This window comes from Scyliorhinus torazame, chromosome 18 (assembly GCF_047496885.1).
Source record: "Scyliorhinus torazame isolate Kashiwa2021f chromosome 18, sScyTor2.1, whole genome shotgun sequence".
Lineage (NCBI taxonomy): Eukaryota > Metazoa > Chordata > Chondrichthyes > Carcharhiniformes > Scyliorhinidae > Scyliorhinus > Scyliorhinus torazame.
In genome coordinates, this window is record NC_092724.1 from 19217145 (window position 1) to 19232738 (window position 15594).

The window sequence follows — 15594 nt, forward strand, 5'->3', positions numbered from 1 at the left end:
GAAACCAATACAGACAGACACGGGCAGAATGTACAAACACTACACAGTCACCTAAGGTTGGAATCGAACCCGGGGTCCCTGGCATGTGAGGCAGCAGTGCTAATCACTGTGCCACCATATCGCCCCTATTATGTTTTGCTGTGCTTTGCCAAAACTATGATTTCACTGATTTCCAGCATTTTCAAATTTTCCTTTTCATGCCAACGTTAACCTCACTTCATTTTGTGCTCCAATCCCTCCATCCCCTCTCCATTCTGTAATCTCAGCCGAGAATTGGGTTCCTCTCATTTCTGGCCTCGTCAACCCCCTACTTTTCTTCCCTCCACCAACTGGCAACTGCACCTTCATTCCCGAAGCGTCTGTCTCGTTCTCGTTTTAAGACTCTTATTTTTGATTGAGCTGTTGTGACTAATTTTGCTAACGCAAACCGTGAAGTAACCTTGCGGCATTCTACGACATTAAAGATGCTCTGTAAATACAGATTATGGTACTGAATACCCTTAAGGTTTTTAGGATAAGCTGTGTATTCAGTTTGACACAAGGCAGAAGTTTTTTTCGATTGCCAAGGAAGACGGGTGGAGGCCGAAAATGAATGCGCCAGGGGCAAAGATATAGAAACCTAATAAAAGTGGAGCATCTGGTTGATGTACCTGTGTTGGTGATCTGTTTCCTCCAGGTGGCGGTGTTGCCTTTGCTCATGGCTCTCTCTGTGTGCTTACTCTGCCTGCTGACAAGAGTCGAGTTCTGCAGCTGAGATGATTGGCTAAACGTGTGCAGCACTCCTCGGGGGTTGGTTGTAATCGACTGCAGCCCTCGAGACAGCTGCCCAGAGCTCTGGATAAAATAAAATCATAGTTAGTTACAAAAACACAGGAATTAATTATCATCTATTAACTCGACTGGAGTCTGTACTCAAAATATAACACATTTTGGGCCTTAAGAGCTTTCACATTTAAAAAAAATAAATTTAGAGTACCCAATTCATTTTTTCCAATTAAGGGGCAAGTTAGTGTGATCAATCCACCTATGCTGCACATCTTTTGGGTTGTGAGGCCGAAACCCACGCAAACACGGGGAGAATGTGCAAACTCCACACAGACAGTGACCCAGAATCTGGGACCTCCGCGACGTGAGGTTGCAGTGCTAACCATTGTGCCACCGTGCTGCCCTGAGCTTTCACACTTTTGAGCACAGAAGGTAGACATTCAAAAAAACTCAGGTCAAGTACAGAAAGGGGAACGGAACTAACATTGATTCTGGATAACTCTTTGTCAAAGCTAGAGAGAATTGGAAATAGGATGAGATTTATACTGTTGTGGGGGAGTCCGGAGCAGGTCAATCTCGTTGGAGATTGACAAGGATGTTATAGACAAAAAGACAAAGGGAATGTAACTGGTGGTGTGATAATGACCAAGAAGGGCACATTAAGAGTTCGGAATGTGTTAATGCAGAGCACAGGTAAGCAGTGTGTCAAAGGACAACCTGGAACAGGGAACAGATGGCCCCCGTGGAGTGGAGTGGAAAGAGGGGAGTCAATGGTGAGGGGAAAACAGATCGATGGAAGAAATGAAAATAAATCGATAGAAATAAAAAATATGGGGTGAAGGTGGAGGAGAGAGTTCACAGCCTCAAATTGTTGAACTCAATGTTAAGTTTGGAAGGCTGTAACGTGCCTAATTGGAAAATGTGGTGCTGTTATTCCAGTTTGCGGTGAGCTTTACTGGAACATTGCAGCAGGTCAGACCTTCTTGTCGCTTGCCATTTCAACTCACCATCCTGCTCTCATGTCCATCCTGCTGCAATGTTTAGGGTTTATTTCAGATCAGTTCTGAGACGATGTTTCTTTTATAGGAAGTGTAGGTAATTGCAACATCAGTTTTAAAGGTTCAAAGATAAGTTTGGTGATAATTACCTAAACCTCTTATTGGGAGTTTTTAAGATTTAGTAGATCTAACTTAGTTCTCAAAAACTAGCTGAGCCCCTGGGGTATTGCCCACTGGGCATGCAACTGAGACCGTCCCAGGTCTTGAGCATATTTAGGGCATTTCAGCCAAAAGCTGGGGCCTCGAGAGAGAGTAAGTCAAGTAGGATAGAAACATAAAAAATGTAGACAATTTATTCAGCTCATCTGTTGGTCAAATTAGCTATTCAACCTGATCCTACCTTGCAGATCTTGGCCTGCAGCCTGTACGTTACAGCACTTCAAGTGCCTGTCCAACTATTTTTTTTAAGCGATGAGGGTTTCTGCCTCGATTGCCTTTCAGGCAGAGCGAGCTCCAGACCGTCACTACTTTTGTAAGCTTTCTGCCAATTACAATGGCAGTGAAGAGGCGGAGGGAATTGCAACATGCAGGAAGTCAAGGATCAACTGAATATGACCACTTGCTTTGTTGCACTATGGTATGATTGGTCCATCTGGGCACCACAGAGTTCTCTCAAAAGCAGCAGGAGGTTCACATTTTCAACCTACGAAAACAGATGATCAACTACTAACTTATTTTAAACTATGTTGTGCATTGCACATCAAATGGTGCTGGACACAAATCTAATAGCTCATACAAGCCATGGTGGTTGGATCGGATTAGTTTTGCTTCGCTTCCCACTCCCTTGCCTATTGCTACAGCAAACACAATTCTATCTGGAGACATTACATATTAAAGGCACAAAGATATTCTCCAGTCAAAAACAGAAATTCCTAGTGAGGCACAGTGTTTTTAATTTTTTACCCACCCAGGTAAAAGCAATAATGATTGCTGCATGCTGACTGAGAAAGTGTTCTGTTTTATTTTCTAGCTACTTATTGTAAAAGATCTGCTTTTGATCAGGAATGCAAAAAACAAAAAGTGGCCTACGTCAGGCATGTTTTGGTGCCGCCTGTCACAAAATCTTCAGGTCATTTATTTGACCACTTGGCTCCACACCACAACTGGGGCGGTACGGCAACGCGGTGGGTAGTACTGCTGCCCCACAGCATAGAGGACCCGGGTTCGACCCTGGCCCCGGCTCACTGTCCATGTGGAATTTGCACATTCTCCCCGTGTCTGTGTGGGTCTCACCCCCACAACCCAAAGATGTGCAGGGTAGGTGGATTGGCCATGTTACATTGCCCCTTAATTGGGAAAAAAAGAATTGAGTACTCAAAATTTATATTTAAAAAAAGTTCTATATCACAACTGTGACATGGAACAGCATGGTCACCAAATCTGAATTAAGGAATTGAAAAGGTATTAATTGCATCAATTGAGATTAAGTACATACAGGTGGAGGGCAGTGATTCTATGGTTACTTGAGACATATAAAGAAGCTCACAGGGTCTGGGTCAGGTGAGAAGGTTTATACATGTTTAACTCTGCGAATAAATCTACTCCGAGTATTGGCTGTGGTTTCTTCCTTCACCATTTGGCTATCAGGATTATAGCAGAAGGGACTCGGTGAATATTGAAAACTAAAGTTACTGTGAGCTCAAATCTATTCAACCTTCAAATATTGTATCACTTGTGTTTGGATTTTGCTTCTGTGTAAATTGCATCTTGCGATAAACTTGGATTTCTGCTGCATCCTGAAATATCTGGCCAGTCTGCAAGGCTTTTTATCACCTTGCAGAGCAATCAGGGGAGTTGGGCAGGCATCCAGTACATCTTTCCAACGTGGTAATTGAGAGAGAAAGGGTCACTTGCTGATCATGCAGCAAGCGAACGCATTCACCTCACCCATGACGTGCTCAAGTTTGTCCATGGAAAATACTCCATCTGCTGTGAGCACAAATAGAATGCTGGGAGAAGCCACAGTTGGAACAGTCATAATTAATCATAAGAGACAACTCTGCAATTCAGCACTTGCAATTTTCATGGTTAGTGAATAACCTGTCTTCAATACCTGTTTCAACGTGTGGTGTTGTACTGCAGAGTCCTGCTTGCTCTGTACACTAGATGATGTCTGTTGCAGTATCCGTTGTTCAATCTCCTGCAAAACAAACTGATTGTTCTATGCCAGTATCTTTTTCACATACATGCACAAGGGAGAAAGGTAAATACTTGCAGTGGAGGATTCGGCCACAAGCCCTCTCTCTCCCCATCCCAAGCTAATTGCATTGCTGTTGCCCTTGGGAGATAGCTGTGCTTGTAACCTGGGTATCTCTTGGCGAGTTGAATTCTCTCCCCCTCAAAGTAAACAATAACTCCATCCTCCAAAGATGACAGTGCCTCACTCAGTACACAGAAGAATAAAGTGTATTGCTGAAACCCACATGGCTGCAGTATTATATATTATCTCACAATTTTGTCATTCTGTGGGTACCGATGTGCGGTATAGTCCGTCACGGTGTGATACTAGGGCACATTACTGGTGGGTATAGGTCTCTCTCCATATAACACGGTGGACAATACTAGTGTGGACCAGGTCTGTCACTATAACATTGGGGTACAGTACTGTTGGGGACAGGTCTGTCACTGTATAACACTGGGGTACAGTACTGGTGGGGACAGGTCTGTCACTGTATAACACTGGGGTACAGTACTGGTGGGGACGGGTCTGTCACTGTATAACACTGGGGTACAGTACTGGTGGGGACGGGTCTGTCACTGTATAACACTGGGGTACAGTACTGGTGGGGACGGGTCTGTCACTGTATAACACTGGGGTACAGTACTGGTGGGGACAGGTCTGTCACTGTATAACACTGGGGTACAGTACTGTTGGGGACAGGTCTGTCACTGTATAACACTGGGGTACAGTACTGGTAGGGACAGGTCTGTCACTGTATAACACTGGGGTACAGTACAGGTGGGGACAGGTCTGTCACTGTATAACACTGGGGTACGGAATGGTGGAGACGGGTCTGTCACTGTATAACACTGGGGTACAGTACTGGTGGGGAGGGGTCTGTCACTGTATAACACTGGGGTACAGTAGTGGTGGGGACAGGTCTGTCACTGTACAACACTGGGGTACAGTACTGGTGGGGACGGGTCTGTCACTGTATAACACTGGGGTACAGTACTGGTGGGGACAGGTCTGTCACTGTATAACACTGGGATACAGTACTGGTGGGAACGGGTCTGTCACTGTATAACACTGGGGTAAGTTTGTAACTTTTCGCCTGCTCACCTGTTCCTGCTGAAGGGCCTTCACAAATGCTGCTTTCAGACGATTGGTATGTTCAGCTTTCAATGCCTTCTTCTGGTTGGACGTCACACACTGCTCACACATGATAGTCCCAGTTTTTCCTTGCCTCCAGCGACAGGTGAAATCAGTTTTACATTGAGAACAGGCGTATGGCTCTTGGGTCAATCCCTGTGCTGAACCTTTACCTGAGAAAGCAGGAAAACACATCACAATCGGAACACAAAGTAACCTACCCCCCATCCCACAAACGCAACAGTTTTCAAGCGCTTGCTCAATTCAAGTGCTGGACTGTCACCACTGAAGTGCTTTGGGATGTTTTACTACATTAAAGGCCCAATATCAATGCAAGTTGTTGTTGTTGATTGTTCAGTTGGGAAATAGATTACCCACCATGTAACTGAGCTGTACAGACATGGAAAGGAAGACTTGTATTTCTACTGAGCCTTTCATGATCTCAGGATGTCCAAAAGCACTTCTTGTTTGCTCCAAGTGTAGTCACATGGGAAGAATGCAGCTACCAATTTGCACACAGCAAGCTCCCACAAACAGAGATGTGATAATGACTGGAAAAAGGTGTTGGGTGGAAGAAAAATATCAGCCAACAGGCAGGTCAAGATACCTGCCCTTTGCAGAGTTGTGTCCAACTTAATAGTATCTACAGGATGAACCTGGTGGAATGCACAGTGCGGTATTACAAAGAACAAAGAACAAAGAAATGTACAGCACAGGAACAGGCCCTTCGGCCCTCCAAGCCCGTGCCGACCATACTGCCCGACTAAACTACAATCTTCTACACTTCCTGGGTCCGTATCCTTCTATTCCCATCCTATTCATATATTTGTCAAGATGCCCCTTAAATGTCCCTATCGTCCCTGCCTCCACTACCTCCTCCGGTAGTGAGTTCCAGGCACCCACTACCCTCTGCGTAAAAAACTTGCCTCGTACATCTACTCTAAACTTTGCCCCTCTCACCTTAAACCTATGCCCCCTAGTAATTGACCCCTCTACCCTGGGGAAAAGCCTCTGACTATCCACTCTGTCTATGCCCCTCATAATTTTGTATACCTCTATCAGGTCGCCCCTCAACCTCCTTCGTTCCAGTGAGAACAAACCGAGTTTATTCAATCGCTCCTCATAGCTTATGCCCTCCATACCAGGCAACATTCTGGTAAATCTCTTCTGCACCCTCTCTAAAGCCTCCACATCCTTCTGGTAGTGTGGCGACCAGAATTGAACACTATACTCCAAGTGTGGCCGAACTAAGGTTCTATACAGCTGCAACATGACTTGCCAATTCTTATACTCAATGCCCCGGCCAATGAAGGCAAGCATGCCGTATGCCTTCTTGACTACCTTCTCCACCTGTGTAGCCCCTTTCAGTGATCTGTGGACCTGTACTCCTAGATCTCTTTGACTTTCAATACTCTTGAGGGTTCTACCATTCACTGTATATTCCCTACCTGCATTAGCCCTTCCAAAATGCATTACCTCACATTTGTCCAGGTTAAACTCCATCTGCCATCTCTCCGCCCAAGTCTCCAGACAATCTAAATCCTGCTGTATCCTCAGACAGTCCTCATCGCTATCCGCAATTCCACCAACCTTTGTGTCGTCTGCAAACTTACTAATCAGACCAGTTACATTTTCCTCCAAATCATTTATATATACTACAAAGAGCAAAGGTCCCAGCACTGATCCCTGTGGAACACCACTGGTCACAGCCCTCCAATTAGAAAAGCATCCCTCCATTGCTACCCTCTGCCTTCTATGGCCTAGCCAGTTCTGTATCCACCTTGCCAGTTCACCCCTGATCCCGTGTGACTTCACCTTTTGTACTAGTCTACCATGAGGGACCTTGTCAAAGGCCTTACTGAAGTCCATATAGACAACATCTACTGCCCTACCTGCATCAATCATCTTAGTGACCTCCTCGAAAAACTCTATCAAGTTAGTGAGACACGACCTCCCCTTCACAAAACCGTGCTGCCTCTCACTAATACGTCCATTTGCTTCCAAATGGGAGTAGATCCTGTCTCGAAGAATTCTCTCCAGTAATTTCCCTACCACTGAAGTAAGGCTCACCGGCCTGTAGTTCCCGGGATTATCCCTGCCACCCTTCTTAAACAGAGGAACAACATTGGCTATTCTCCAGTCCTCCGGGACATCCCCTGAAGACAGCGAGGATCCAAAGATTTCTGTCAAGGCCTCAGCAATTTCCTCTCCAGCCTCCTTCAGTATTCTGGGGTAGATCCCATCCGGCCCTGGGGACTTATCTACCTTAATATTTTTTAAGACACCCAACACCTCGTCTTTTTGGATCACAATGTGACCCAGGCTATCTACACCCCCTTCTCCAGACTCAACATCTACCAATTCCTTCTCTTTGGTGAATACTGATGCAAAGTATTCATTTAGTACCTCGCCCATTTCCTCTGGCTCCACACATAGATTCCCTTGCCTATCCTTCAGTGGGCCAACCCTTTCCCTGGCTACCCTCTTGCTTTTTATGTAAGTGTAAAAAGCCTTGGGATTTTCCTTAACCCTATTTGCCAATGACTTTTCATGACCCCTTCTAGCCCTCCTGACTCCTTGCTTAAGTTCCTTCCTACTTTCCTTATATGCCACACAGGCTTCGTCTGTTCCCAGCCTTTTAGCCCTGACAAATGCCTCCTTTTTCTTTTTGACGAGGCCTACAATATCACTCGTCATCCAAGGTTCCCGAAAATTGCCGTATTTATCTTTCTTCCTCACAGGAACATGCCTGTCCTGTATTCCTTTCAACTGACACTTGAAAGCCTCCCACATGTCAGATGTTGATTTGCCCTCAAACATCCGCCCCCAATCTATGTTCTTCAGTTCCCGCCTAATATTGTTATAATTAGCCTTCCCCCAATTTAGCACATTCATCCTCGGACCACTCTTATCCTTGTCCACCAGTACTTTAAAACTTACTGAATTGTGGTCACTGTTACCGAAATGCTCCCCTACTGAAACATCTACCACCTGGCCGGGCTCATTCCCCAATACCAGGTCCAGTACCGCCCCTTCCCTAGTTGGACTGTTTACATATTGTTTTAAGAAGCCCTCCTGGATGCTCCTTACAAACTCTGCCCCGTCTAAGCCCCTGGCACTAAGCGAGTCCCAGTCAATATTGGGGAAGTTGAAGTCTCCCATCACCACAACCCTGTTGTTTTTACTCTTTTCCAAAATCTGTCTACCTATCTGCTCCTCTATCTCCCGCTGGCTGTTGGGAGGCCTGTAGTATACCCCCAACATTGTGACTGCACCCTTCTTATTCCTGATCTCTACCCATATAGCCTCACTGCCCTCTGAGGTGTCCTCTCGCTGTATAGCTGTGATACTCTCCTGAACAAGTAGCGCAACTCCGCCTCCCCTTTTACATCCCCCTCTATCCCGCCTGAAACATCTAAATCCTGGAACGTTTAGCTGCCAATCCTGCCCTTCCCTCAACCAGGTCTCTGTAATGGCAACAACATCATAGTTCCAAGTAGTAATCCAAGCTCTAAGTTCATCTGCCTTACCCGTAATGCTCCTTGCATTAAAACATATGCACTTCAGGCCACCAGACCCGCTGTGTTCAGCAACTTCTCCCCGTCTGCGCTGCCTCAGAGCCACACTGTCCCTATTCCCTAGTTCTCCCTCAATGCTCTCACCTTCTGACCTATTGCTCCCGTGCCCACCCCCCTGCCATACTAGTTTAAACCCTCCCGTGTGACACTAGCAAACCTCGCGGCCAGGATATTTATGCCTCTCCGGTTTAGATGCAACCCGTCCATCTTATACAGGTCACACCTGCCCCGGAAGAGCTCCCAGTGGTCCAGATAACAGAAACCCTCCCTCCTACACCAGCTGTTTAGCCACGTGTTTGTCTGCTCTATCTTCCTATTTCTAGCCTCACTGGCACGTGGCACAGGGAGTAATCCCGAGATTACAACCCTCGAGGTCCTGTCTTTTAACTTTCTGCCTAGCTCCCTGAACTCCTGCTGCAGGACCTCATGCCCCTTCCTGCCTATGTCGTTAGTACCAATATGTACAACGACCTCTGCCTGTTTGCCCTCCCCCTTCAGGATTCCCTCTACCCGTTCGGAGACATCCTGGACCCTGGCACCAGGGAGGCAACATACCATCCTGGAGTCTCTTTCACGTCCACAGAAGCGCCTATCTGTGCCCCTGACTATAGAGTCCCCTATAACTATTACTCTTCTGCGCTTTGACCCTCCCTTCTGAACATCAGAGCCAGCCGTGGTGCCACTGCTCTGGCTGCTGCTGTTTTCCCCTGATAGGCTATCCCCCCCGACAGTATCCAAAGGGGTATATCTGTTCGAGAGGGGGACAACCACAGGGGATTCCTGCACTGACTGCCTGCCCTTTCTGGTGGTCACCCATTTCTCTGCCTGCACCTTGGGTGTGACCACACTTACATAACTGCGATCTATGACGCTTTCCGCCACCTGCATGCTCCTAAGTGCATCCAATTGCTGCTCCAACCGAACCATGCGGTCTGTGAGGAGCTGCAGTTGGGTGCACTTTCTGCAGATGAAGCCATCCGGGACGCTGGAAGCCTCCCGGACCTGCCACATCTCACAGTCAGAGCACAGCACCCCTCTAACTGACATTGCGTCAATTAATTAAAATTAAAATTTGTCTTTTTTTTTTTTATAAATACTTTTTTTAAATTTCAAAGTTACTGTCAACTATCTGTTTCCTAGCACTAGATTTCTAATAGAAATGCGATAGCTAACTATAATATTCTCCGATCTCTGGCTTAGATATCCTCTAAATTATAATTAAGTATTGGTATTGGTAGAACCCTTGGTTTATCTTGAGTTAACTGATAATGGAGGTGGTGTAGTTATCCTCAAACACTTGCATCCCACGACAAAACTAAAACACGTGGAGCAACCCTTTCAGATTTACACTGCAGTCTTGTAATTCATGTTTGAACCCATCCATGACCTAACTCTGCGTACACCCACCAAATCAGCAGTTGCAACCGTGGATTGTCAATGGTCATGCGGCCTGATAATAGCCAATGGTGAAAACTGGGTTCAATCGGAGCTGATTTAATGATACAGAATATGGATTTAGTAAGAGGAAAAAACAGGGCAGGAAGAATTACAATGATCTGGAATGCACCGCATGAAAGGGGCGAGGGAGCAATTTCAATAGGAATTGTCAAAAGGGAATAGGTTAAATACATGAAAAGGAATAAAATGCAAGGCTATGAGCAATGAGAAAGGAAGTGGCACTAACAGGACAGCTGTTTCAAAGAGCTGAAACAGGAAAGATGGACAAAATGGTCACCGCTTGTGCTGCATTATGAATATATTGTTGCGGCGTATTCTAGCACTACATGGTACTACCACTTCTACGATTTCAACTTCTTAAATCCACTACTTGGCTAACATCACTGTTTGATCAATAGCTTTTATTTTAGAAGCCCAGAACCAAGTTTCTATTGCTCGAACTGATCGGAAAAATATGGTGCACAAGAGCTACCACTCTACCTTGGGTTTCTAGAAGATTATGCACCACCTCCTCCAGGCCCACCAGGTAGATAAACTCGTTATTGGCAGCACTCGGTAGGAAGTTCAGTTCGGGAGCTGGTGGTTTGGGTGGTGGAATTTCCAGCAGCGTCTTCTCCAGCTGTTTCCGGAGAGCAAGTTTGGCCGCTGCTTGCCGACTAGCTGGTGAGTCATTGGAATTCATGACTGATGACACAGTGTTGGTGTGAGCATTTGACTGAGCCGAATTCAGCGTTGAGGCTTTCACCGTACTCGATGCCTATAAAACAATTCAAGGATAAGCAGCTCGGTCGAAACACAGAGCGGTTAAAAGAGAGACAGAACCAAACACATCAAAATTATCTTTCCTCCTTGGAAAGTCACGGATTTTTACTGCAGCCAAGTTCCAAATGCACCATTAACCTCTTTGCTATCACCCCCAAATTTTATTTAATCATTCACAGACATGAGCAACGTTCTTCATAAGCCATGTGTGCGCATGGCCCTGCAGTGACCCAAAGGTTACTGTGCAAGCTGCTCAAGAGTTGCCTTTTTAAAACATTAGTAAACTGGCGAAAAGAAAATAAGGGTGCAATGAAAATAACAGATTACGTTCAACTGAAAACATTTAAATAGGACATTGGATGTCTCTCTCACTGGCAAGGCCAACATTTATTGCCCATCTCTAATTGTCCTTGAGAAGCCACCTACTTGTACTACTTTATCCACATTATAGAAACATAGAAAATAGAAGCAGGAACAGGCCATTCGGCTCTTCAAGCCTGCTCCGCCATCGTTATGATCATGGCTGATCATCAAGTTCAATACCCTGATCCCGCCTTCCCCACCACTATCCGCTTAGCCCCAAGAGCTCGATCTAAACCCTTCTTAAAATTACACAATGTTTTGGCCTCAACTACCTTGTCGCAGTGAATTCCACAGATTCGCCACTCTCTGGATGAAGACATTTTTATTTTTATTTTATTTTTCTAAATTTAGAGTATCCAATTCATTTTTTCCAATTAAGGGGTAATTCAGCGTGGCCAATCCAACTATCCTGCACATCTTTGGGTTGTGGGAGCAAAACCCACGCAAACACGGGGAGAATGTGCAAACTCCACATGGACAGTGACCCACTCCAAGGAATATAATCCTGACCGATTTAGTCTCTCTAGTTATGAAGGTGCTTGACCCAGTAATGCTGAGCGAGTGGACAATATGTGCCCAAGTCAGGGCGCACTTGATTTGGGGGGGGGGGGAGAAAGAGGGGAGACTTGGAGCTGGCATTGTTCCTATTTTATATTTTACGAGTGCGAGCCTTGTTCAGCAAGCAACAATGAACAGATATTCAATCATGTGTAGGCAATCAATGATGCCAATCCTTGACGCGATGCATTTGTTTTTTAGCAATGGGGCTAATAAGGACAGCCATGAAGAGATTTTCTTACTCCTTGACACCAGAGCCAACTTAGGGCTCTAGTTTCGGGTTACCGCACATCCACATGACCAGGGACTGAAAGAAAAACAGTAGCAGGCCTGGTGAGTCTGTTCTGTCATTCAGTACGATCAGGGCTGATCTTGGGCTTCAACCCCACTCTCACCCACATTGACTCTTACCACTTTTTACAGATGCACCATAGAAAGCATCCTATCTAGCTGCATCACAGCCTGGTATGGCAACTGCTCGGCCCAAGACTGTTAAAAACTACAAAGAATTGTGAGCACAGCCCAGTCCATCACACAAACTCACCTCCCATCCATTGACTCGGTCTACACCTCCCGCTGCCTTGGGAAAGCGGGCAGCATAATCAAAGACCCCCCCCCCACCCGGGTTATTCTCTCTTCAATCTCTTCCATCGGGCAAGAGATACAAAAATCTGAGAACTCGCACTAACAGATTGAAAAACACCTTCTTCCCCGCTGTTACCAGACTCCTGAATGATCCTCTTATGGACTGAACTGATCTCCCCAAACATAGTCTCTACTGATTAGTACCACACTATATGCTTCACCCATAGCCTGTGTCTATGTGTTTACTTTGTGTATTTAGCGTATGTCTTATGTTTTTCATGTATGGGACGATTGGTCTGGACTGAATGCAGAACAATACTTTTCACTGTACATTCTTCCCGTGCTTGCGTGGGTTTCGCCCCCACAATTCAAAGATGTGCAGGTTAGGTGGATTGGCCACGCTAAATTGCCCCTTAATTGAAAATAAATGAATTGGGTACACTAAATTTTTTTTTTTTTAAATGTCTATCCTAGTCTCAAATGTATTCTATGATGGGATCATCCATAACTCTCTGGGGTACAGAATTCCAAAGACTCACAATCCTTTGAGTGAAGTAATTCCTCCTCATCTCTGTGCTAAATTATTGTCCCTTTGTTCGCATGTTACAGCAGCTTTAAAAATGTTGCTGAGTACGTCCTTTGTGGCTTCGTGAACAAAGGCTTCCCTGGAACTACACAGAGCTTTTAGAACCAGTTGGGACTCCTGTCTGACCCCAGGTATTTGATCTCAACCAGAGTAGATGCACTGGACATACTTTCCTCTAACTGGACTGAAGACGCCAGGATGTGGTTGGAAGCCAGATTCCACCATGTTTCCAACCTGAAGCACATCAGGCAAGAACACGGTTGGATTTAGCGACGATTCCTTCACAGCGGAACATCTGCCACTCAAAGAGGTGGGAGAGACCACTGGTTCGAGAACCCGAAACGTCACTCTGCTTCAACATGTGGTGCACTCCTGAAGTTTGGGGAGTGGCAGAAGGAATGGGTAAACTATCAAAGAACATGGAGAAAGGGCAGGTGAATGGAGTTAACATACAGATCAGCCATAATCCAACAGCGTTTCTCAAACTGGGTCTCTTGGAGACCTTCCAGAGGGTCCATGACACAGGGCCGACCTGACAGGTGGGCAACCATCCAGTGCGCTGTGGTCAAAGTGAGTGAATGAGTGGTGGCCAGAAGCAATTTTGTTCCTCCTGTTCTCCCCTAGTGCTCTGCTATCCCATCGCAGAGTGCTTCTTCATGGCTCCTGCCACTCTGCAGTGCGAAACAGGCATCTCACTGATACCTATAAGAAAACACTATTTTGGACTTCCGGAGACGGCGGGCGGGAGGCGGCCGCACAATGGAGGGCTCCCGTTCGGGAACGGCATTTTCGGGGCTTTAAGCCCGGTCCCAGGGTCCACGGAGGCGGCAGAAGCAGGGAGAAGGCACGGAGGAGGCACAGTGAAGACACAGGAGGAAAAAAACCCAAAGAAAAATGTCAAGGGTGAGCAAGAAAACGGCCGGAAAAAAAACACAGCTGAAGGTCCGTCGGGGAGTGGAAAGGTCACCACGGGGTCACCAAGGAAAATGGAGGCTGGAGCACCAGGGAAGGCCGCACTGCTTACGGCTGAAGAAATAACTAAGGTGTTGGCTGCGGAATTTGAAAAGCAGTTGGCGCAGATTGCGAAATGCATGGAGACGGTGAGGAAGGCGATGAGGGAGGTTGAGTGTGCTGGTGGAGGAGGCGGTTTCCCCGGTGAGGACGGAGGTGGCGAGCGCAAGGGGAGGGGCTGAAGGAAGTGGAGGAGACGTTATTGCAGCACGGTGATCAACTTGCCTCGATGGGGAAAGAGATGCGGAAGGTGATGGACACCAACAAGGATCTGCGAGGAAAAATGGAAGACCTGGAAAACAGATCCAGGCGACAGAATTTGAGGATTGTGGGGCTGCCCGAAGGAGTTGAAGGACCGAAGCCGACTGAGTATTTTGCCGCGATGCTGGCAAAACTATTGGGGGAGGGGGAGGATCCCTCCTGATATGAACTGGATCGGGCTCATCGGTCGTGGAGGCCTGTACCAAAGGCGAGTGAGCCGCCAAGGGCAGTGACTCTGTGCTTCCGTAGGTACAGTGTGAAGGAGAAGGTCCTGAGCTGGGCCAAGCAGAAGCGGGTGGTGCAGTGGGCTGGAGCTGGTGTACGTGTATACCAGGACTTTGCGGTGGAGCTGGCAAGGAGGAGGGCTGCCTTCAGCCGGGTGAAGAGGGCACTGTACATTAACAAGGTGAGGTGCGGCATTGTATATCCAGCGAAGCTGAGGGTGACTTACAAGCTCAGGGACTTTTATTTTGGAACGGCGGAAGCAGCGGAGGAGTTTGCGAAAGCAGAAGGACTGTGGCAAGAACTGACAAATTGAGGAATGGCTATGTGCCGATGTAACCTCATGACTGTATTTTCTTCTTTTTTGTATCACTGCGCGCGGGTGTTGAGACTAAAGGAGCCAACGTGGTATATATTTGGACAAGGGAAGGGACGGGACTTTCACTCGACATGAGGGTTCTTTGGGGTGTAGGTGGATATGCGGGGTTTGTGCGCTAAAAGGGGATCTTTAGACTTTCCTAGGGCCGGGCAAGTGGGAAAGGGACCTGGGCGGGGGCCTCCACGCTGGCCGGTTTAAGCTGGCCAGTGAATGGGAGTGAGGTGGGGGGAGGGGCTGCGGCCATCGGAGCCTGGCAGAACAGGGTCCGAGTGGTCTAGCCGGGGTGGAAAGTTGGGGGGGGGGGGGGGGGAGGAGAAAGGAACCGAGGCTGGGAGGAGGAGTTTTACAAGAGGCAGTTGACAGGAGGAGCTGGAGACCTGCGGTGGGGAGCTGTGTAAGATTAAGGGTGACTACGGGTAATCCCTGATTCCTTTTTGTCATTTGTTTATGTAAACATGCGGGTTGAGGTTTGGGGGTTGGTGGGTAGATGGGACCGTTGTTATTATGGGGACTGACATATCTTGCTGATTATTGTTTATTGTTGATGGATGTAAATGTGGGAGAAAATGTGAAAAAGGAGAATAAAAAATTTTTTAAAAAGAAAACACTATTTTATTCAAGGGATTATTGAAAAACTCTTGAATGCAACTTGAATATTGCATAGTATTCGAATTTAATTGAGGTGGCATCGGTGA

The 15594-nt window shown here is 46.7% G+C and overlaps 1 protein-coding gene across 10 annotated transcripts in view; it reads right to left on the minus strand.

Moving 5' to 3' along the window:
• Nucleotides 1–15594, minus strand: part of gatad2ab (GATA zinc finger domain containing 2Ab) — a 160072-nt gene that overhangs the window by 6099 nt on the left and 138379 nt on the right. For all 10 annotated transcript variants that reach the window (XM_072482310.1, XM_072482314.1, XM_072482313.1 and 7 more), the window contains 4 exons: nucleotides 10653–10929; nucleotides 5107–5309; nucleotides 3877–3963; nucleotides 651–834 (listed from right to left, as the gene is read on the minus strand). In XM_072482310.1, the coding sequence (XP_072338411.1) occupies nucleotides 651–834; nucleotides 3877–3963; nucleotides 5107–5309; nucleotides 10653–10929 (751 nt within the window). The remainder of the gene's footprint in view (nucleotides 1–650; nucleotides 835–3876; nucleotides 3964–5106; nucleotides 5310–10652; nucleotides 10930–15594) is intronic.